The sequence below is a fragment of the Ctenopharyngodon idella genome, chromosome 12 (assembly GCF_019924925.1).
Source record: "Ctenopharyngodon idella isolate HZGC_01 chromosome 12, HZGC01, whole genome shotgun sequence".
In the NCBI taxonomy this organism is placed as follows: domain Eukaryota; kingdom Metazoa; phylum Chordata; class Actinopteri; order Cypriniformes; family Xenocyprididae; genus Ctenopharyngodon; species Ctenopharyngodon idella.
The window spans coordinates 17,530,398-17,555,196 of NC_067231.1; the positions used below are offsets into that span (position 1 = coordinate 17,530,398).

Here is a 24,799-nt window from a genome sequence, read left to right on the forward strand (position 1 = left end):
TGTGAAATAAACAGTTATGGAAATGTAGAAGTTAAAGTTAAAGCTCCAATCTCCTCCTGAAAATCCCAAAAAATGTCAGTTGGTTCCTCAGTGACTACTTCACTCAGAGAAGCTGTCAATCACAGCGGTTAATAATGATGTCACACCCCGTTTTTATAGCATTAAAGGTGCTCTATGTAAGAATGACAGCTAGTGGTTGAAATTGGTACTGCAGTCCAAATTCAAAATATTGTTTGCCCCGCCCCCTCCTCCTCAGACTGGATGCTCTTGCGGGTTACCAGTTTGAAGACACGCAACAGGAGCGAGCTCAATTGACATTGGAAGGCGAGGAGACTTAGACACTGTAAGATAATTAGTTGATTTATTGATTCATGATGAGTTGATATCGCTTTTTAATATGCTCCCGTTCATAGAGATTTTTAGATGGATGCTGAGGCTTTTTAGGTCGGGTAGAATCTGCGATCTCTGACCCAGTTTGTTCGCTGGCTTCCATGGCTGCAATTCGCTGCATGTGTTTTCCGCCGACTGGCGGTTTTCCCCGGGTGGCGAAATACTATTGGGTAAATTGGCAACGTGCGGTCTTGCACAGACCAAAACAAAAACAGAAATTCTGACATGGAACGCAAATTTCAAAGTAAAATAACTGGCTGTAGCAATGGTTTTCAGAGAAACGAGTATTTTTATGCTTTAGTACAGTCAAAAACTTACATAGAGCACCTTTAAATAAATAATTAAATAAATTAAAATAACTAACTAAAACCAAATTTAGTTAAAAAACGAAAACTTGAACTTACATCAACGTGATAAAAACTACATAAAATGACCGTAGCCATCTTTGGAAAAAAATATTTGAAGTGTAATTTAATTTAGTTTGTCTCACATCTATAAGATTACATGGAGAGGGGCGGGGTTTATGACCTATACTGGGACTAGCCACCTGGGGGCGATCGAGACGCTTTGGCTTTTCAGGATTTGTGCGGCTCACTTGTTAAATACATTATGTTACTAAAACAATAATGTTACTAAAGATGTCAGTTTCGAAATAAATGCTGTTCTTTTGAACTTCTTATTCATCAAAGAATTCTGAAAAAAATGTAACAGTTTCCACAAAAATATTAAGCAGCACAACTGACTTCAACATTAATAATAATAATAAATGTTTCTTGTGCAGCAAATCAGCATATTATAATGATTTCTGCAGGATCATGTGACACTGAAGACTGGAGTAATGGCTGCTGAAAATTCAGCTTTGGCATCACAGGAATAAATTATATTTAATATATATTAACATAGAAAACAGTTATTTTGAACTGTAGTGTATATATTTCAAAATGTATTTCTAATTATCTTTTAGGCACTGTAGATGCAAAATATGCTTGTTAATGTTACAAATAAAATATATTATTATACATTTTTACTGAAAAAATGACTTCTTTTCCCAAAGAAGTGTTCATATGGCCCACAGAGAGGCCAGAATCTCCCATCATCACCACCATCATCTGCAGTCATCTTCACTGCAGGAGTCGGCAACAGACTCGAATCCTCTCAGCACCCTGTTCACACTCTGCATGTCCACACACACACACATACCAGTGCACCACAACCATCAGTGTACATGTGTGTGCGTGCTCGTTTTATAAGATTTAAATCAAAGTAATTCACACCCCATGATGTTTGAGACACAAAGGCTTGTAGTCTGTTCCTGTGCTCTCATTTACATGAGTGTTTCATCTCCAGATGGCTGTTTTCATTTTGTCTGGTCTCTTTTTGCGCTATTTACTAAATTAAAGCCGCGAAGCCCTCTCAGGACCTAGTGTTTATTCAAACTGAATTCCAATCAGACCTTCAAAGGCTCTCATTATTAGTCTGTATCATGAATTATGCACAATTAGCCCTGGTGTGGTGTCTTATTAGTAATTCATGGATCTCTGAAGGTTTCACTCAGAGCCGGTACGTTCACGGAGCCGAATGTGCTCGTATGGCCACATTTGTGTGTGATTTTGAGTGTGAATGGGAGCCGTGCGTGCCGCCCAGCCGTCATGCTGAGGCTCTGCTGTTGACAGATGGACGTAGGAGGACTGTTGCTGAGCTCAAACTGTCTTAGAGAGAGGGTAAGAAATGGATGAGGAGAGTATAAAGGAGGAGAGGGCGAAATTGAGGAGGAGTGGAAAGAAAGTATTCCTCTATGTTTAATCATAGCAGAGACTCATTTAGAAATCAGTGGCACGTGTGTTTAAAACTTCTTGGACCTACTTTTGATTTCCCATGTGCGCAGTTAGGAGGCCGTCTTCAGTCGCACACAGTATTCATGTCTCTCTCTCCCGCATCTCTACAGTGGGCTCTCCTAGTCAAATGAACAGTCCTAATAGGACTAACAGCTTAATGTGATGAACTTCTTGACCACAGTCTCATCTGTTCATATTTCATTTTTAAAGAAACAGGCCGCTTTTTTGTATAACCAGGATTGATGCATCACTTTTTATATTTAGTCCTGAGACACAGATCCATAAATCGCAACCACCTCCACATATACTGAATGTACAAGGTAGAAGTTTAGCATAAGCTGTCTTCCCAGTGCATCATACAAACTAATTCAAACTTCATGTTTATATTAAAGGGATAGTTCACCCAAAAATGAAAATTTGATGGTTATCTGCTTACCCCCAGGGCATCCAAGATGTAGGTGACTTTGTTCTTCAGTAGAACACAAATGATGATTTTTAACTCCAACCGTTGCGGTCTGTCAGTCGTATAATGCTTGTCAATGGTAACTCCATCTATAAGAGTCAAAAAAACAAGCACAGACAAATCCAAATTAAACCCTGCGGCTCGTGACGACACATTGATGTCCTAAGACACGAAATGATCGGTTTGTGCGAGAAACCGAACAGTATTTATATCATTTTTCACCTCTAAAACACCACTAAGTCCAACTGCCTTGCACATCCGGTTGGTGAGGTCTGAACGCACGTTCTGATGACGGAAGTGATGTCTCGCGTGTATACTTCAATGAGTGCAAGACATCACTTCTGTTGTCAGAGCGCGTTCAGACCTCACTAACCGGATGTGCAGGGCAGTTGGACATAGTGGTGTTTTAGAGGTGAAAAATTATATAAATACTGTTTGGTTTCTCGCACAAACCGATCGTTTCGTGTCTTAGGACATCAATGTGTCAACACGAGCCGCAGGGTTTAATTTGGATTTGTCTGTGCTTGTTTGTTTGACTCTTATAGATGGAGTTACCATTGACAAGCATTATACGACTGACAGACCGCAACGGTTGGAGTTAAAAATCATCATTTGTGTTCTACTGAAGAAACAAAGTCACCTACATCTTGGATGACCTGGGGGTAAGCAGATAAACATCAAATTTTCATTTTTGGGTGGACTATCCCTTTAAAGGGTTATTTTGGCCAGAAATAAAAATTCCGACATCATTTACTCACCCTCATGTCGTTCAAAACCTGACTTCTGTGAAAATAGAAGATATTTTTTTAAAATTCTCAGTGTTTTTTTCTGCCGATGCAGTGAAATTTAATTATTTTCTACTGATTTTTTTCAAGTCATACGGATTTAAAACAACCTGAGGGTGAGTAAAGGCCCGTTGACACCAATGATGATAATTACAATAAGGTTTTATTAATCATTCTAATTTTATGAGAATAGTCCACAACTATAATAATAACAACACAGAGGAACAATATCATTGCAGTTATTTCAGAACCAATTTTTCCCAGCTGATGAATGATAAAAACATTGACAGCTAATCAGAATCCATCTTGTTTAAAAGACCTTGAGCAACTAAAGCGGCAGATGACTTAAAGGTGCAGTAGGTAATCTGGGAAATGCTAACATTAGCCTGCTAGCATTGAAAGCATATGATCGCACCCTCCCTGCAAAACGCGTCCAACCACCTCCAAAACACATAAATGTGCGTACACACACAACTGTCTGCAATGCGTCGCAAGAGATGGCGTTAAACTACCTCATGTCTCCAAGCACGTAACATTACAAAAATAATGAATGTAAACAACTTAGAGAGCTCTGAACTGGACCACCTGACTGCTGCAGATTCATTTCGGTGTTGATACTGTTGACATGGATACGAGTCTGACTGAACAGCCCCGGTCAGAAAGTTACAGGTTGGTGGGAACGCAGCAAAAGTTTGTTGTTTTGATTCGGTAGGAACTGTAAAAGGTAGCTGCTGTTTGTTTGCAGTGAGGTCTGTCTGTATATACTCTGTATAGCATGAAACGCGCTGATGATATCTGCGCGAACAGGTTGCTCGAGGATATGTAAAAACATGTTGACAGGCAGATAGGATATTGTATTATTTCATTCGGACCAAATATAATAATTGGATGAACATATTATGGTCCTACGTCTTCCACAGACGATATATATTTATAAAAACACATTTAGACCATTTAACATATCTTTAATAACATGCTATCAGGATATGAGACTTTTAACCAGTATAACAAAAAATGTTTATGTAGAGAATCACCTATAGCAACTTTAACGGCAGTGCATGCTTATAATAAACAGGACATTATCTTGCGTTGATGCTAATATAGTTGTCGTTATAATTATCTTTAAAGATCATTCTTGGTGTGAATTGGCCTTAAATTAATTTTTATTTTTTTCTGAAACCTGTTGTTTCAAAAACCTCAGCTTGTTTTTAGACCGCTGAGCAGTGCTAAGCATTTTTCCATAGAGACGCGCATTCGGGAGAGCGTGAGCGGCATGTGTTCTCTGTGGCTTGTGGGTATCTGTTTGCACAGCGGTGATTAGAACAGAGAGAGGGCGAGTTAAGGCCAATGAGGGGTGCACGTTCTGGCTCTGGAGGACAGTAACCAGAGCAAGAGTTTGTTTTCTTTGTGTTGTACTTGATAGCCTTTCCACATACACACCACACTGGCATATCCGCATGTGTGAAAGAACTGGTCCTGAGGTGATTTTTAGCGGATGTATGAAGTCAGTTCTCCTCAAGTTCTCACAGGTGTCTTACCAGACTAACCACAGGTGTAGGTCATCACATTACCTATTAAAGAAATTCCACTAACATCCCAGATACATTCTAGAAACTGTCCAAATACTTCTTGTTGTAACTTATTTTGTAATTTTGCACTTCTCCTTCTCATTCCATATAGGAGAAAACAAACTAGACACAAATGAGACAATTGTTTACATTCAGTAAGACAACTGATCTATGTAATTGTTGTGGATAGTATTTCTCAAATAATTTGGTCTTGAATGAATTTGAGAAATTTTTGATTTCATATGAACATTTGTAGACTTTGGTATCTTGGCAAATCTGGCTCTTTTAGAAAATCTGTGAGGCAGGAGACTCTTCACAGTATCTATTTGTTCTCTATGTCATGTCATTTATGTCTAGGAGAAACAGTTGAGATATTAAAGCGATCTCATATGTGATATCTCTTTTCTAAGGGGAGGGACAGTGAGACAGTGAGCCTCTTGAGCTGTGGGTGTGGACGAGGTTGAGCTGCAGGGTGTTGCATAAGAGGAGCTGATTATGTCCCACGGCTTATCTCTGGGTTTTATCCTCCCTTTCTCCCCTTTCTCTCTCTCTGATTTTTCTCTCTGTTCCTTTCCCGTTACATCCTCATGATATCCGTATGATGACTTTAGTTTGACCCCCTGTAACATCCACTGTTTTAATTGATTTTGTGCATGGAGTGCTACAGTGACCTGAGCAAAAGTTTGAGACTGTGTACTAAATTAAGAGGCACTCAACTACACATCCCATGTAGCATTGCAAATGATACTCCAATTAGAAACAACAGTACAAACTATTGACCTAGTGAGCTTAAGTATGTAATTTATAATTATTAAAGCACTGTTTTTGTAATGATTAATGAAGATTACTCTGTGTGTGTGAAAACAATATACAGTGTGTGAATACAGTGAAAATTAATAATTTTTTTGTGAATTTCCGTTGACTTTGATTGTATGGACAGCAACATTTATCAAAAGTTATTTTCATATGGGTTTAGATCAACCAAACCCATATGAACAGTGTGAACAGTCAGTTATAGTGGTACATATGAGATCTGTGGATGAAAAAGGAGCGAAAGAGAGAGCAAGCCTTAGAGATGCCACAAAAGGAGGAAGAAAGAAACAGCACAGAAAAAGATAAAGGCAGGAAGAAACAGTCTCTCTTTGCAAGTAATGTAATCTAACACTCTGCAGCAGTGCTGCTGTACATTATTCAAAAGGGACAAATCAGTATTGATTGACAGACTGTTGTACATCTGTCTGTATTGTATGCTCATAGTGCTCTCTGGTTTTCCTCAGCCGTGTTTTTTTTTAATCTCCCACTTGTTCATTTTATAAAAGCTTATATAATTATAAAACTTAAAAGCTTTACAGAATTTCTCATGTTATCAGTGTAATATACATGGTTGGCATGTATGCATTTGACAACCTTTTGACATCACATGCAAACAGACAGATTAACTACATCAGTTTGTTCACTGCCACTTAGCAAGAGGTTTTAAAGTAATGCATTGTGGGGTGCGAAAGTCTGAGACCACATTGAAAATGTGGGATTCATCTAATTTAAACCTAGAAATGAAGAATGTTAAACAAAATGGAAAACCAAAAAATGTTATAACTTGAAATGATTAAGAAAAATGTAAGATTCTGCTCTATTTCTGGGTCACTTATTAAATAATACATGTAACTCGTATTTGTTGTAAAGCCGATAATGCCATTTTCAGTGATATAAATGTATTATATATTTTATAACTGCATTTTCGCTAGTGATCTCAAACATTTGGGCCCCATTGTTTTTTACAATTCAGATGTAATTTAAATGCAGTTAATGCACCTTTATAAGACTTAATTTGCCCCAGTTTTACTGAGAAACATATTCAATAGCAGCATCTTTTGAGCCATATAAGAGAGACTGGTATCATGCCACAGGCTGTTTCTTTCACATGAGTTCTTCTCTTGTCATATTTGGCCTTGTCCCAAATGATGTACGTGACATAGACTTTGCTTGCCTTCGTTTGCACATGTAAGTCAACAAAATTCTGTTGCATTTATCATTTTAGGATTGAGTTGATGCTCATTACCTCCCCTTAGCTCTGCAGATAAAGCCAAAAATATTTTTCTTAATCAATGTTTTGTCTTGTTCCACAGTTTAAAAAAAAAACAAAAAAACATTTAAACATCTATAAAACAAAATGTATTTCATTAAGAGAATTTATCTTTGATTTTTTCCACTTTTTGTTCCTTATTTTAATGGCAATTTTTTTTTTTTTTTAAGCATAAACCTCATTAAATTCTATTAGATTTTTTTTTTTTTTTTAATGACAGTGTGGTAAAAATAAAAAACTCAGGTAAAAACTTAAAATCTTGTTTAATTTTTCTTTTTTTTTCTGGAGAAAAAGACAAAAATATTGATTTAATATTGAAAAAAAAAATGTTTTAAGCATAAATCTAACATAATTAGCAAGGTTTATACTTAAAACAAGAAAAACTATTATTTGCAAATGGAGCAAGAAAAATAAAGTTTAGGATAAAAGGTAAAAAAGATTTATTTTAAGGATGTTTAGACATTTTTGCTGGAAAACTAGACAAAAATCCTTTTAAAGCAAATGTGAGCCTTCTGATGACTTTAACTAGACTGCCGTCTGCAGGCTGTCCTGGAGCCCGTATGATGACAGCAGCTTTGGAAAGAGCTTTCAAGTCACTGACGGCTGGACAGGCTCACAAACTCACATACACGACCAGCTAAGCTGCTTTGCCAACATTGTTTAGCAAAACATGATACTGGTTTCCTGGAGAGTGTCATCAGGGAGACTAGAACACACCGCTCTATCCTTGCACGTTCATACACACACACACGCACACGCAGTGGCCTTTCCTTCCTCTGCTAAATTTAGTGGCCGTTGCACCTCTGAGACAAACACACTCAAGGAGGCTGCTGTTGAATGGAATCTCATGACATCACAGGAAGAGAGGGGGTGGGGGAGGGGCCACGTGACCGAATAACAGACATGTCATCACCCTGTTAGCATTTCAGATGACATCATCAGTGGTTCTACAGTCGTAACTTTCGTCTTACAGTGATTTAAAGGGTTAGTTCACCCAAAAATGAAAATTCTGTTGTCATTTGCTTACCCTTGTGTCATTCTGAAGTTAAACCCATAAGACTTTGGTTAATCTCCAATATTTTTAATGAAGCCTGAGAGGTTTCTGTCCCTCCATTGAAAGTCTAGGTAACAAAAACCTAAAAGATCCAAAAAGGATATAAAGGCATAAAATGAATCACTATGAACTGAATGATTTAATCAGTATGAATTGAACAATTTAATTAAGTCTTGTGAAGAGATACAATCACTTTATATGATGAACAGATTTAATTTACGCTTTTATTAACAGACGCACACACAAGCTTCCGTGTTTACCATATTTGATGTGCTCTATGCATGTGTCAGTCATTGTTTAGATGTAAATAAAAGCCTAAATTAAATCTGTTCATCATATAAAGTGAATTTATCACTTAAAAAGTGTTTTGAAGATTAACCAAAGTCTTGAGGGTGAGTAAATGATGACAGGATTTTTATTTTTGGTTGAACTATCCCTTAAAAGCGATTTTTGATTGTAATTTCATCAGAGGGTAGATGGTCTGATATGTTCACGAGGGAGGTTTTGAGAGTGCGACAGGTTCAGTTTTCGAAAGTGCAGCAAAACTTGATGATTTCATCAGGAATTAAAGGAATAAATCAGGTTTTTCCCCTTAGCTGAAAGAGGAGGTTAAAATCGGGGCAAAACGACAGAACCGCAACCTCCGCAGCACAAACTGTGACTGAAATCTGGGCAAACCAAATCTCTTCTGCTGCAGAGCCCATCAGATGAGCTTGTGCCGTTCTTCATGTCCTAATTCCTGTATTCAGGAAGAGGCTAAGACCGGGAGTGCTGATCTGGCACCAGGTCCGCCGTGTCCCTGATGATCTAGATCACTGTGAAGAGAAAAATAAAACAGGCCTCCTATTTTGAGACGCTCTATGAATGCAGCTCAATATCTCTCTCTCTCTCCGACACCTCCATCCACCTCCACACATGCACCGCGGGGCCTGAATTCTCGCTCTCTCTCTGCATAATAAGATTAAGCAGTGGTTTCCTGACATTGTGGATCTGGTGCCTCTCCCAGCTCCTCTTCCCCCACGCGGAGTTGATGGCGAGTGGGCGTCGAATCTCGGCTAGGCGTCGGGCCCATGTGGGGTCTGCGTGGGTCGCTCGGGGATGTGCTGCACTGGCAGGAAATTGTTTGAAAAGGAATTATAAAACCGAAGCAGTTTCCCTGCCAACTCTCTGCCACCCTCCATCCTTAGAGACAACAAAAAGAGGCAGAGAGCAGGAAGTTAGTGAGCGCGTGTGTGAGGGGCCCATCCCTGTAGAGGGAGATTCACAGAGGGAATCTATTACTGGGATCGTGAACTTTGGCATCAGTTGATAAAACTAAAGGTGATGTTGAATGAGATGTTTTATGGAGCGTGTTCACAAAATCAGTGAATAATGTGTTTCTGGATGACTTTGTCTCTCTTTTGTGCTGAGATGCTCTCCTCTGATTGGTTTCTTTTCTGTGTTTCCTCTCTACAGATCGACTTGGAGCCTGAGGGCAAAGTGTACGTCATCATCGATCTGTCTGGATCCTCCAGTGAAGGTGAGACTCTTGAGTCCACGGCAAATTAGCACAAGAAGCAAACTGTTACAAAGACAGACAGTACTATAGGTGTGACGTCAGGCACTCAAGGAAATTGCTGACAATTTTTTTTTTTTTTTGCTAAATAATAATACAATAACGTTCAAAAGTTTGGGGTCGTTTGAAGGAAATTAATCCTTTTTTCAAGAAGGACACATTAAATTGATCAAAAGTGACAGTAAAGAAATGTTTTCTATGTCAAATAAAATTTTCTGTTCATCAAAAAACCTTGAAAAAAAAAAGTTTTTCAGTTTCAACAAAAATATTAAGCAGCACTATTTTTAAATTGATAATAATAAATGTTTTAAATTGATAATAATAAGATAGAATGATTTCTGAAGGATCATGTGACTGAAGACTGGAGTCAATTTTAAATTGCATTAATATTTCACAATATTACTAAATAAATAAATGCAGCCTTGGTGAGCATAAAAGATCTGAATGGTAGTGCAATATATGTTTAAGTTAAAGCTGCAATGTGTAAATTTTAGGAGGATCTATTGACTATATAATGTACATAACTATGTTCTCAGTGGTGTATAAAGACCTTATATAATGAACCGTTATGTTTTTATTACCTTAGAATGAGCCATTTCTATCTACATAAACCGCGGATCCCCTTACATGTTAAGTCGCCATTTTGCACCGACATTTTTCTACAGTAGCCCTAAACAGACAAACTGCTCTACAGAGTGTGTTTGCTTGACTGGCTACTCTCTTCTGTCTCAGACAACGATATCTTTGTCCTGTGTTGGCCACCGTAGCTTCTCTATATTGCAGTTCGCAACCTCACTGCTAGATGCCGCTAAAATTTACACACTGCACCTTTAATATATAAAATTATATAATATATAGAATGTTTGAATATTTAGTTTAATTTTATATTAAACTAAATGTAATCTTACAGTTGCCATTTTAATCAAAGTAAATCGAATTAAACTTAATTAAAGCTGCAGTCCATAAATTTTGCCTCTTTGTCGCCATCTCTGTTTGAAACCTGCAATTGCAGTTATTTGCGGAATTATCATCTTTACATGGTTTGTGTATCAACACGGCTCCTCAGCGCGGATGAATCTAATGTTTACTGTCAGTCACCACACCGATGTGGATACTGTACTTTGGAATCACAGATTCTACATCTTAGAAGTATGACCAAAATAAGAATTTTCACTGGAAAATGTCATCTGAACAAGTAAGTAACAAATCTGCCACTTTTGTTCTGACCAACCGAGAAAAAAAGCATTACAATAAATTGTGCTACCAAAGATGATTAAATCTAACGATTGCTCAGCTCATATCTCATCAAACTGTGCAAATTATTATTGTTATACTTTGTTCTCAAATTGTTAACGTTAACAACATTAGCATTGCGTGACTATGTGTATTTAGTGTGTATTAGTGTTACCTGTAGATTTCAGTTTCTGTAGCCACTCTGCAGTCCGAAGTCTTTTGCTTTTGTCTATAGGGTGAATCTCCAGTTGTCACTGATGATTGTCATTTGGACCTTTCCGGATTACAATCCACCATTAAAATGATAAGTTTAATTATTTCAGCTGCGGTGAGAAAAGGCTATAAATGATCCGCCATCTGCAGCATCCTCACATGATATAGCCTACTAGCTGGGACTCCTTTATATAAACACACGTAATGACGCAAAGACGAACGGCGGCATGCTCGAATTTCCCGTGGAAACCTACCAGTACCAGTCTAATTAGAAAACATTATTACAAACTTACCATTGTGAATCGGACTAAGGTAAGGAGATAGTTTTGAACACTGGCTGGTTATGTACTTGCTCAACCAAAAACCAAAAAAAGTTACGGACTGCAGCTTTAATATGACACAAAGTATTTTCTCAGTTTAAAGGGAAATTTGCATCCAAAGACAAAAACTGTAATAAAAAAAATGAACATTTGTTTTGTGCAGTCACTGATAACTGAATAGTAATGATCTGAGAACTGGTTTGTCTGTCCTGATGGTGGGCGTTTGATAGATTCATGAAATCCTCTTGGTTTTGTGATGCATCATTAGTGTATCAAGAGAAAGGCCTGTGCCAAGATACTTATAAATGAGAGGAAGTGTGTGTGTGTGGAAAGCAGCAGTGTCCATTAGGGAAATCCCACTCTTTAACTCTTCTGTGTGTGTGTGTGCGAGGGCTGAAGCTGTTCTTTCCTGGGTGTGTGTCGAGCATATGTTCTGAGAGCCCACTCACAGACCTGAGGCTGGTGCTGGGAGATACCTTTCTTCAGCTGAGGTAAACTAATGATGCAGACTCAAAGCAGAAATGCTGGACTGTGATTCAGGAATAGCTTTGTTTAATTCCCCACTCAGGTTATAACTGACTGGATGCATTAATGGAGATGATCATGACAGATAATCTTCATTGAATAACAATTCAATCAAAATTCAGATAATGTAGTGTCCGTCTCTGTGTTTTAAAGGGATAGTTCACTCAAAATGGAAAATTCTTTCATCATTTACTTATGTCGTTCCAAAACCATATGACTGGATTTTACCTATTGAGCAACTGCAGCTATCAAATCTCATTCTGACATGTGTATATTGCAACTTGGCTCTTCAGTCCGTGTTGCACAAGGTTTGACGTCAAATAATGGTATCATAATTTGTGCTGCTTTAGCTACAGCCACCAAAATGAACATTGCAATGCCTGTATCCAAAAAGTTTGAGCTCTTTTGTTCAACTTATGGTCAAGACTATTTTTTCCCATTCATATATGTAAGAGTGGACCATCTCTTCCTTATACAGTCTGTGGTTTTTTTTTTCAGCTCACAAATCTGCTGTATTGTATGGTTTCCAAAAACTTTGAACAAAGCGAAAGAGTCATATGGGCTACTGTTGTGATGTTTTTTCTTGTCATTTTTTGGAGCTTAAAGGGATATTTCACCCAAAAATTTAATTATCCCATAATTTACTCACCCTCAAGCCATCCTATATGACTTTCTTCTTTCAGCAAAACACAATCGGAGTTATATTAAAAAAAAATCCTGCCTCTTTCAAGCTTTATAATGGGAGTGAATGGTGCCATTTTTTGAAGCCCAAAAAAGCGCATCCATCCATCATAATATTAATCCGTACGGCTCCGGGGGGTTAATAAAGGCCTTCTGAAGCGAAGCGATGCATTTTTGTAAGAAAAATATCCATAATTACAACTTTATAAACTGTAATCACTAGCTTCTGTTAACGGCTTGAGAGAGAGAGAGTCAAGTTCCGGCGTATGGCTTCGAACCTAGGCGTAGCGTAAGCTTAGGTGAAGAGTAGACATCTCTCGTGGTTCAAACAAATAGGGCTGGGCAACAAACTCAAGCTCCTCTGATATTTCTCTTTAAAAATTCTCATTTTAGAATTCTAATTCGTCACCGGTGTTTTGTTTTGCTCTATCCTCTGCGCTTTTGCGTTCGTCAGTATGTCTTGTGTCGGGTTTGAGGTCACTGTTCGATCGGAACTAAACTCGCATATGGTTGTTACCGGAAGCCAGTTATTATAGTTTATAAAGTTATAAATATGGATTTTTTTTCTTACAAAACCGCATAGCTTCACTTCAGAAGGCCTTTATTAACCCCCTGGAGCGTATGGATTACTTTTATGATGGATGGATGTGCTTTTTTTGGGCTTCAAAAAAAAACATTGACTCCCATTATAAAGCTGAGAAGAGCCAGAATATTTTTTAATATAACTCTGATTGTGTTTGGCTGAAATAAGAAAGCCATATACACATAGGATGGCTTGAGGGTGAGTAAATTATGGGATATTTTTCATTTTTGGGTGAACTCTCTCTTTAACGACACTTTGATGACCAAATATTTGTTTTAGATTGAACTAGCTCTATTAAAGCATGAATTGTTTTTTTTCATTTTACAGATTATTGGTGTTTCGATACACTAGGACACTAGGCTAATTCATCAATGAGCTGTGATAATAGGCCTGCAAATGTGTACGTTAACGCTCAAATGTAAGGGGCAACAAACAACTACACAGCGCCCACACAAAGGCACATCCACATACAGTCGCAACAGACAATAAAACGCACACATACAAGCTCTGTGTCTAAATAATAGTTGTGTTGTCTGGATGTTGCGTTAATCACAGTCCTCTTTTCAGAGGTGTCGTAAACTGAGGATGAGCTTGGCTGGGGATCACTTAATTCTAGCGTCTCCGTGCAAACAGTCAGTTAGTGCTAATGTGCGACTTTGCTCTGGGCATAAATGAGAGCTCAGCATCCCTCCAGGTTATATCCAGTGGTCTGAGCAAAGCCTTGTTCTGTATTGTATGTACACACATCTATTGATCTCTGGTTGATCTTTCATATTGATTCAATGCACTCTGCTTGTTCTGACCTGCCTGGTTGGGGTGATTTGACATGGGCATGAGAATCCCAACAACAAAAAAAGATCAGGCCAGTGCAGTATATTAGTAGAGACTGATAAAATATCAATAGATGTCACTCTCAAGAATGTATCAAAAAGGTCCCTTTTAGATCATGACTAGGGTTGGGAACCAAGAGCCAGTTGTAATTAAAGGGTTAGTTCACTCTAAAATGAAAATTCTGCCATTAATTACTCACCCTCATGTCGTTCCAAACCTGTAAGACCTTTGTTCATCTTCGGAACACAAATTAAGATATTTTTGATGAAATCCGAGAGCTTTGTGACCTCTGACCTGACTGCAACATTATTACCACTTTCAAGGCCCAGAAAGGTAGTAAAGACATAGGCTGCATCCGAAATCACGTACTGTTGAGTAGGTACTACATTTGAATTTAAATTGACTTCACAGACTATTTTAAGAGGATACAGGAGAGGATTTGTGAATGGAGTTGAACACGCATTCGTACTATATAGAACATACTTTTTCAAAAGTTAAAAAGTACGTTCTATATAGTATGAATGCGTGTAGTATGAACATCTGCCATATTGTTACTGTCACATGACCTACCAGCATCAGTTACGTCGCTTCAACTCCATTCACAAATCCTCTCCCATGGCCTCATGGGATAGTAAAGTGTCCATCGTATGCGCACGTCAGAATTTCGCTGGAAGTAGTAAGTCATCCGGGTACTTTTCGCCTACTGTTACTACATACTACTCTGTTCGCATACTTTTTTCCGCGTACTATATAGTAGAGAAGTATTCGATTTCGGACGCAGCTATTGTTAAAATAGTCCATGTGACTACAGTGGTTCAACCTTAATGTTATGAAGCGTCGAGAATACTTTTTTTGCGCAAAAAACAAACAAAAATAACGACTTTATTCAGCAATTTCTTGTCTTTTTTCTTGTATTCTTATTTGTTTTTTGCGCACAAAAAGTATTCTCGTCACTTCATAACATTAAGGTTGAACCACTGTAGTCACATGGACTATTTTAACGATGTCTTTACTACCTTTCTGGGACTTGAAAGTGGTAAAAACGTTGCAGTCTATCAGAGGCTAAAAAGCGCACAGATTTAATCAAAAATATCTTAATTTGTGTTTCGAAGATAAACAAAGGCCTTACGTGTTTGGAACGACATGAGGGTGAGTAATTAATGACAAAATTTTCCTTTTTGGGTGAACTAACCCCTTTAAGAACAGGGTCTATTAAAGAAGCAAATTATTTTCATGACATTCACTTCCGGTAATGGTTCTCGCACTGCATACTAAAATACCCTGCATTTCTATTCAGCATAAAACATACAGCGTGATCAATTAAGTTTTATTGCTGAGTGTATGGCTCTTGTGAACTGGTTCTTTTTAGCGAATCAGTAACATACACCATGACCAGTGAAATCCGATCACCAAACTAATGTCTATGAGCCGATTCTTTAAGTATATAAAAAACAAACTCTCAAGCCTTTGACTCTTATGAACTGGTTCTTTTAGTGAATCAAAAACAAAAAGCTTGACCAGTGAGGTTCAATTCTTAAGCGAATGACTCTTCTGAACGGTTCTTTTTAGTGAAGCACAAATACTTATGAATCAGTTGGAGCGGTTTCTCAGTCAAGCAATCTTTAAATGCTCAATCTCTTTAAAGGTTTAGTTCACCCAAAAATGAAAATTCTGTCATTTATTACTCACGCTCATGCCGTTCCAGAACCGTAAGAGCTTCGTTAATCTTCGAAACGCAAATTGAGATATTTTTGTTTAAATCTGATGGCTCCGTGAGGCCTACATAGGGAGCAATGACATTTCCTCTCTCAACTGATTCATTACGCTCCGAATCTTCCTGAAGCAGTGTTTTGAAATCGGCCATCACTAAATAAGTCGTTATTTTGTTTTTTTTTGGCGCATCAAAAATATTCTCGTCGCTTTATAATATTAATATTTAACCACTGTACTCACATGAACTGATTTAAATATGTTTTTAGTACCTTTATGGATCTTGAGAGAGGAAATGTCTTTGCTCCCTATGTAGGCCTCACGGAGCCATCGGATTTAAACAAAAATATCTTAATTTGTTTTCCGAAGGGTGTAAAACGGCACGAGGGTGAGTAATGACAGAATTTTCATTTTTGGGTGAACTAACCCTTTAAGTTCTGATAAGCTGCCAATGTTTTTATCATTCATCAGCTTGAAAAAATTGTTCTGAAAGTGATTCCAATGTTCCATTGTTCCTAAATGTCATTATTGTAGTTATTTTTGTTACTTTGTAGTTATGGTTATCGTCCTTGGTGTGACCAACCCTTAACTGTTTTATGTTGTTCTTTAGACCTAAATCTGTGTCTTTTATGATGTGTAAACTAAGATACAGTTTATGAGTTTTATCAGTGGTGTTTTAGAAGGATAAAGGAGTGAATGAAGTATGTTACCACATTTGTGTTCTTTGTTGATTTGAACAAAGAACAAACATGAAATGATCCCAGCATTTGGCAACACAATTGTATTTCTTTTTTCTTTCTTAAATTCAAAAGAAGAATGAATGTAATTGAATGTTAAAGAACCAGAATCATTAGAAGGAGTCGGAATGCAAATTTTATTTAACATTTTTTTACAAATCCTTCCTCATGACCTTTGATCTTTTCTGCCATGGAGACTATACCACCAATAGCAGTTGAGAGCAGTTTTTGGTACCTAGAGGTGGGAGAGAGTGTCTTGTTTCCATAAACAGATCCAATCAATGAGTCTTACACACACAGGAAAGAGACTCTCTTTAGATATGAAGGGCAGTTGAGCTATTTTCAGTGGCACCTCAAGCTACGCAGACCAGAATAACTCAGGCACTGCAGCGTCCTTGTATTCTATAAAATTACCCACGTTCCTACCTGCCTGACCCACGTCCCACTAGGCTCTTTTGTGTGTTAAGACCAATTCAGAGCATGAATTTTCATTGCTGTTTACAGACTGATGATATCAGAGGCTTCCCAAGCTGCACTGGTCACAGATGTTTCACTCGGATAAATGAAATATATTTCTGTCTGTTCCACTGCCTGAGCGCATTTATATACACATAAATCTTGAGATATTGAAAAGAAAATGGGAGCAATAAAGTATCGTGACTCCAACCTGCTTTGTGTAAGTTTGTCCCTTTTGCCGTTATCAGCTCACCCTTCTGATGAGAGGTGACAGACGCTGTGCTTCTATCTTTACCCTCCTCTATTTATAGTGATCCTCTCATCAGCCAAATGTATTCCTCCTTTCTCAGGATTCTGACTCATCCCATCATTCAATACATTTAACCATATTAAAGGATAACCAACACAGGTCGAAAAAAGGAATAAGTAGTGTGTGTGTGTGTGTGTGTGTGTGTGTGTGTGTGTGTGTGTGTGTGTGTGTGAGCGCGCGTTTTTGTGATTTATGAGGACACAAATTTGTATAATGACATGGGTATTACACTGGTATTACGACGTAAACATGAAATATGAGGACATTTCATGAATATTTAAAATAGCTTTAAAAACATACTAATAAAATGTTTTATTAAAAATGTAAAAATGCAGAATGTTTTCTGTGATGGGTAGGTTTAGGGGTAGGGGTGTAGCAGTGTAGGGGGATAGAATGTACAGTTTGTACAGTATAAAAACCATTACGCCTATAAAATGTCCTCACTTTGATAGTAAAACAAACCTGTGTGTGTGTTTTTGTTTGTTTGTGTGTGTGTGTGTGTGTGTGTGTGTGTGTGTGTGTGTGTGTGTGTGTGTGTATATGCCTGTGGAGTGGAAACGTTTTTGTCGGGTGCAGCATGTCAGTTGTTCAGGATTTACTGTCTGAAAATAGCAGGTGGGACTGAGCCATGGATTAACAGACACAGATACACACCTTATAGGTGAGACAAAACAATGGAAGCATGTGAAAAAGTTTAGTTGTAGATTAAATATAAAAAATAGTTGCGCTTTATTTTACAGTATGTGCACTTACTGTACGTGTACTTACAGTGTACTTACCTAAGAAAGTACTGGGTAATATAAGGTAGCTACATATGTTAGGGTTAGGTTTAGGGGTTGGTTCAGGGTTAGTACCCAGTTATTTCCCAGTTAATGTCATTACTATAAAAAGTACATAGTATATACATGGGGAACAGGACTGTAAAATAAAGTGCTACCTAAAAAATATTTATACACTACTGTTTGAAAGTTTCGGGTCAGTAAGATTTTTGGTTGCGCTTTATTTTACAGTAAGTGTACTTACACTATTCTTACCTAAGAAAGTACTGGGTAATATAAGGTAAAACATGGGTTAAGGTTAGGTTAAGGGCTAGTTTCAGGGTTAGTACCTTGTTATTACTCAGTTATTACTATTAGAAGTACATAGCATGTACATGGGGAACAGGACTGTAAAATAAAGTGCTACCAGATTTTTTTTTTTAAAGAAATTCATACTTTTATTCAGCAAAGATGCCTTAAATTGAACAAAACTGACAGTAAGGCATTTATAATGTTGCAAAAGATTTCTATTTCAAAAAATGCTGTTCTTTTGAACTTTGTTCAGTCCTGAAAGAATTTCCACAAAAATATTAAACAGCACTACTGTTTTCAACATTGACAATGTTTATTAAGCACTGAATTAGCATATTAGAGTGGTTTCTGAAGGATCATGTGACACTGAAGACTGGAGTAATGATGTTGAAAATACATTACCTTTTAAAATACAAAAAAAAAAAAAAAAAAATTACAATTTAAAATTCTATTTCACAATATCACTGTTTTTGCTGTATTTTATGATCAAATAAATTCAGCCTTGGTGAACATAAGAGACTTCTTTCATACACATGAAAAAATTGTACCCAGATCTGTCGTGTTGTATAATGACAGTAGTAACCTAAATGTAAAAAAAAAAAAAAAAAAAAAAAAAGGTGAAATGACCCAAATAAATATCCAATATAGACCAATATGTATCCATTATCGAGTGGTACTGATAAATTAAAAAAACCTCAGATAACCGATATGCTACTTATATATTGTGTATCCCTAGTCTTTTTCCAACTCCAAGGCTAGACACTCTGAAAACACTAGTCAGGAATACACTTAATAAACACATAAAAACACACACACTACAGTGGTGCGCGTTCATAGCAATAAGAAAAAGACCAAATATTGCTACAGCTGTCCTCTAACAAACCCTTTAACCCCATTTCTGTCCATCTCCTTCCTGATTGGCTGTCTCCATCCACTTCCTGTTCGTCCTACACTTGAACTTTCTCCCAGGGTTCATGTGTTCACCGCTCAGTGAGTGTCAGCCTTTGGCTGCTTACCATGTAAATGTATGCAGGGCTGCTAGGAGAGCTAAAATCGGCTATTTTTATATTTTTCTCTCTCTTTTCCTTAATGAGTTTCTGAATCTGAGGCTTTAGTGCACTAAATGTTCTCTATCTATTAGTTTTCTTCCAGGTTGTCTCCTTCTTTCTACAACTTTCAAATCTGTCTATCTGTATGTTGAGCAGAGGGGATCTTCTGCGGTCGCTGTGTGTGTTTGTTCAGCGGGGCGGCCCAGGCTCTGAGATGGTTTAGATTGCAGGGGTTGCCATGGAAACGAGCCTGTGCGCTCACACTTATAGATGGATGGAGTGGGTGAGAGGTCTGAGAGCAGGGGAGAAAGAAAGCGAGATGGAGAGAAGGGTGAAAGAGTGGACAAGGTCAAAATCTGAACAATGACATTGCTGTTGCGAAGAGTTTTCGCATTAGTTAGCGTAACCTGCACACAGATGTTTGTCATTCAAATGCGGCTCGGGGTGTGTGGCATTGTGAAAACTCACAGAGTCTTAAGCATATGCATTTTGTGAAGTGTTCCATAATATCTGTTCTAAGTGTTGGAGCTCTGAAAGACTCACTGGTGATCTTAATGTATTTCCCTTCATGTGATCAAGGACCCTCAACGGAATAATCTGCACTCATTTAGATTTAGAAAGCAAGTGAGATAGAGAGTCATGTGACAGATGGCTAGTTAGATAACATCTCAGATCACTACGCCACTGTGGCTCAGTAATACTGTAGGACTGTGATATCATCTGGCAAGCTTACTAGAGACAGACATGACAGCTTGACAACACTCTTGTGACAACTACATGACTGAAGGAATCTTTCATATCCATCCAATCCATCCCATCCCATCCCATCCAATGCATCCTATTCCATCCATCCCATTCCATCCATCCATCCATCAGTCCATCCATCCTAGTGAAAGTACACCTTTCAAAAGTTTGCAGTCAGTTTCAATGTTGATAATATATAACATAACAGTTGTCCTGCTTCATATTTTTGTGAAAACTTGTGATACGTCTTTTTCAGGATTCCTAGATGGATAGAAAGTTCAAAAGAATAGCATTTATTTAAAATGGAAATCTTTTATAACATTATAAAAACTACTACTACTAATAACTACTATGTACTTGCATAAAAAAATAAGTACAATGTACTTATTGTGTTCATATTATATTGCAAAACACTTCTGCTGCTACTGAGGTGGGATACGGGTAAGGTTAGGGACAGGTTTGGTGGTATGGCTAGGTTTAAGGGTGGGTTAAGGTGAAAGGGATGGGTCAACAGTGTAATTATATATGTAATTACCTAAATTACTTACAGATGTAATTACATGCAGGTATTTTTAAAATATAAGTACAATGTAAAACATGTATGTACACAATAAATGCACTGTATCAAATTATTAATTTAAATGTAAGTACTTAGTCACACTTTATATTAGGTGGCCTTGACTACTAAGTCTTTACTGTCATTTTTGATCAATTTAAGGCATCCTTAGTCAATAAAAGTATTAATCTTTTTCAAAAAGTAAACAAACAAAAACATACTGACTTCAAACTTTTGAATGGTAGTGCATTCTGTACTCCTTATTTAATTGGATGTGCTCTTTGTGAACGCTGCAACCACTGGTTATGAAAATTACACATGACTTAAGGTCTAAGCATTTCTAAGCATATTTATTTTGCCGCCCATATTAAAAGGCTGCTGTATTCACACAGCAGGAGAGTAGCTGCGAGTACAGTTGCAGCGCTGAGTCTATTTTTGCCGTCCGTTGTGCGCTGAACTCAGTGGAAATAATTGAAAATACACTGTTAACCTATTCATGAACACAGTCTTTTACTATATATGCTTTTATGAAGCAACATAAAGTACTGGAGTAAACTACTCACACTCAATACAGGTTAAATGCACATCGACAAGCACAAAGAGTGGTTTCTCTTCAGTTAATCTGACTGAGTCCAGATAATTTTATAACAGATTATAGCTTTTGCAATTTGGGGTTTGAGTTCCATTCTGTGTTGATTAATTACTATATATTTGGTTCACCATCTCATGTAAATTAGATTTTGCAATGATCAATTTGTAATAACACTAAATGACCATGATCTCATGTATTTCCTTTAATAACTGCTATAAATCATACATGAAATGCATGTTACCTAATATGCATGTTACCTAAATGCATGTTAGCCTAAAAAGCTTGAGTCTCTTAACACTCCTGTTGAAAAGACCAGCATTACCAACATACAGTATGTTGTGTTTTGAATGCTGGTCTGCAACATGGGCTGCTGGTATGCTGTTGTAAAGACTTCTGAACTAGTTTAAGCACGCTGTAAAACCGAACAGTAAAACTAACTAAATGAAATGAGTTCATTCACTCAAATATTACTTAAACCAAAAAATAGAAAGAAAGAAAAAAACAAAAACAAAAAAACGCACATCACTTGAACTTGCTGAATCACTTAATAGCTTTATAATATGCAACGTTTCGTACTATATATTTATAGGTACTATATATTTCTTTACTCAGATATTACTGAAAATTCATTATACTTAATAGAAAAAAATACACAAACTCAACTAATTTGATTAAGCTGAACTTAAACTGAATGAGTTGCAACAGATTTCTAGTTTCCAGCATGTTTTCATCAGACTGAATAAGAAAAGTAAATGTTGATTTAAGTGTTATTTTGTGTTTTTGCATGATATTAATATAGGGAGAGATGGGTTAGTTTCTAATATTCTGATTTATAGGGGTTTTTGTTATTTTGCAATTTGATTACCATTGTGGTAAAGAGTAGAGCCTGTTATTAGGTCAAGGATTTGCTGCAAAACTTCAAGACTCTTTATGTTTTATGTTGTGTACATGCAAGTGTATAGTGATAGTATCTTTCATAGTTACATTAGCACATACAAGTGTGTTATTGTTAGCAAGCAGTTAACTGCGAAAGATTTGAGTTAATATGATGTTTATACATTCAAATTGTATGAATAAGCTTGGACAAAATTGTAATTAACATGTTTGTGTAGTACAAAATCAAAATTGATGTAGACTACCTCAGTTTTTTTAGTTTTGCCAACTTATTAGGGTTTACATTGCAGCAAACTTCCCTTGGTCAACCAATTTCTACAGAAAGACTTAGCTCAACAGGTTATGGTGGCCCACCAGCTAGACTAGCACCAAACCATCACTAACCAGTTTTTACCAGCATGCTCTTTTCCGCAGGGTGCTATCAATCTGAACTATTTCTCCAGCTCTAAACTCTTTAAACTTTATCTGGGATGATGAAGTTTAAGGTTGCCACTCATCTGCCACTCATTGATTAATCTGAAGTTATGGAACCGACTGTCATTGAGTTATAAGCAGATTTGCAATCTCTCTCTCTCTATCCCTCTCTTTTTCTGATTGATGCCATTTTAATTGGTCCCATGCTGTGCTCTGGCTGGATTGGAGAGTGCTTGTGGGTGGCGTGTCTGGGGCTGAAGTGGCATTGGCGTGGGTGGAGGCTGCCCCGAGCTTCTCTTGGCTGTCTGACCGTGGGCGAATACAGCCGTTTGGCTCAAACTCTCATCAGCTCAGCCTTCCACAAACCAATCAGCAGAATAGTGGCCGAAATATACACGAATTAAAAGAGTGGAACAGAGAAGTGTAGATGGATGAGTATAGTGCGGATGGAAAGGAGAGACCGTGGTTTAGTGGAGCGCACGTGCACGTCGTCCCTGATCACCATGGACACAGTCACTAGGGAACGTGCTCATGCATTCTCACCTGCTGCATGTCATCAGACTTGAATGAGAGAGATAATGATTGTAAAGGTGTATGTATACTGTTCACCTTCATCACACTTTGTTTCTCTTTTGCATGTTTCTGATCTGAAGTTTATCTCTTTATTTGTTAGCATTAACTAAATAGTGTGTGTGTAGGTGTGTGTTTGTGTGTGTGTGTGTGTGTGTGTGTGTGTGGTTCAGGCATTCCATACAATATGGGGACAAAATGTCCCCACAAAGATGGCAATATCTGAACTCCTTGTCCTTGTGGGGACATTTTTTGGTCCCCATGAGGAAAACAGCTTGTAAATCATACTAAATTATGTTTTTTGAAAATGTAAAAATGCAGAAAGTTTAAATTTCTGTGATGGGTAAATTTAGTGGATAGAATATACAGCATAAAAATTATTGTCTGTGGAAAGTCCCCAAATAAAAATAAAGAAAATAAGAACAAACTACAAGCAATAGCACAAATAAATACAATAGAGCAAAAATACAAATAAATAAACAGTTTTTTCAAGTTTTTCAGGTAGTTTTTCAGGGTCTAACAGTAGTTTTTGGGTACAGAAATAATAATTCAGTATGAATTAAATAATGATTTATCCTTATTAAAGTTAAAAAAGTTATTCAGTCAAGAGCAGTGAGTGATTTCTTTGTCTTTTGTTGTTTGATTTACATTAAAAACACAGACAGCAGCAGGAATATTCAAATTGCTGTCACTTAAGACTAATGCACTGATCCAATATACTGATACTGTACACATTCGTTGTCTTACTTGACTGTTTCTGTATGGCTCTGTGATCAGTAGTAAATGCTTCTCCGTCTGAAAGCCAGGGGGCGCTCTTGTGCAGAAACTCAAAATATGCTCTGCTGCAGTAGAAGATAACACGCATCATATCGCTGTAGCTGAATAAACAGAAAATTTAAACGTTTTAATTGATTAAACATGACTAATAAACACACGACTGCCTTATTCTGTGTAAGAAGCCACATCATCTCACAGGACGCTCAACTGTCATTATGAAGTGAGTTTGGAGTAAAAACACATTATTAAATGTTGTCTTTTGTTGGACAAGATGTTAATAAATGCTTCTCATGTCTGGAAAGATGTTTGACGCGTGCTGCTTTTTCAAATGTTAAGCGACTCAAACTCGCAGTGCTTTCAGATGGATTAGCATTTGGAGCCATACTTCATTGACAAGCTGCGCATAAAAAAAAATAATCGCAGCCTTTGCGATTTCATATTCGCACTAAGAATCGCGTTTAATCGATAATCGTGTTTAAGTTCAATTTTATTTTTCGTATCGTGCGATAAATCGTGCAGCCCTATCTCAAAGCACATAACATTAACAATAATGAACATATACAACTTAAAGAGCACTGATCTGTATCACCTGACTGCTGCAGATTAATTTCAGTGTTGATAGTGTTCCCATTGAAACGCATAAAATCGAGTCACAAATCGTTTAGAGTATAATGTCACAGGTTTCTATCTCTTCCAAATTACGGTAGTTATGGCGTGAATGCAGCATAAACTCATAAGGAACTGTAAAGCGTGGCTGCTGTTTTGGTTGCGGTGTTTGTGACTGATGTCTGTCTAACTCTG

The 24,799-nt window shown here is 37.3% G+C and overlaps 1 protein-coding gene across 2 annotated transcripts in view; it reads left to right on the top strand.

Moving 5' to 3' along the window:
- prkcea (protein kinase C, epsilon a) overlaps positions 1 to 24,799 on the top strand; it is a 66,788-nt gene that overhangs the window by 6,601 nt on the left and 35,388 nt on the right. For both annotated transcript variants that reach the window (XM_051915061.1, XM_051915060.1), the window contains exon 2: positions 9,634 to 9,697. In XM_051915061.1, coding sequence (XP_051771021.1) covers positions 9,634 to 9,697 — 64 coding nt within the window. The remainder of the gene's footprint in view (positions 1 to 9,633; positions 9,698 to 24,799) is intronic.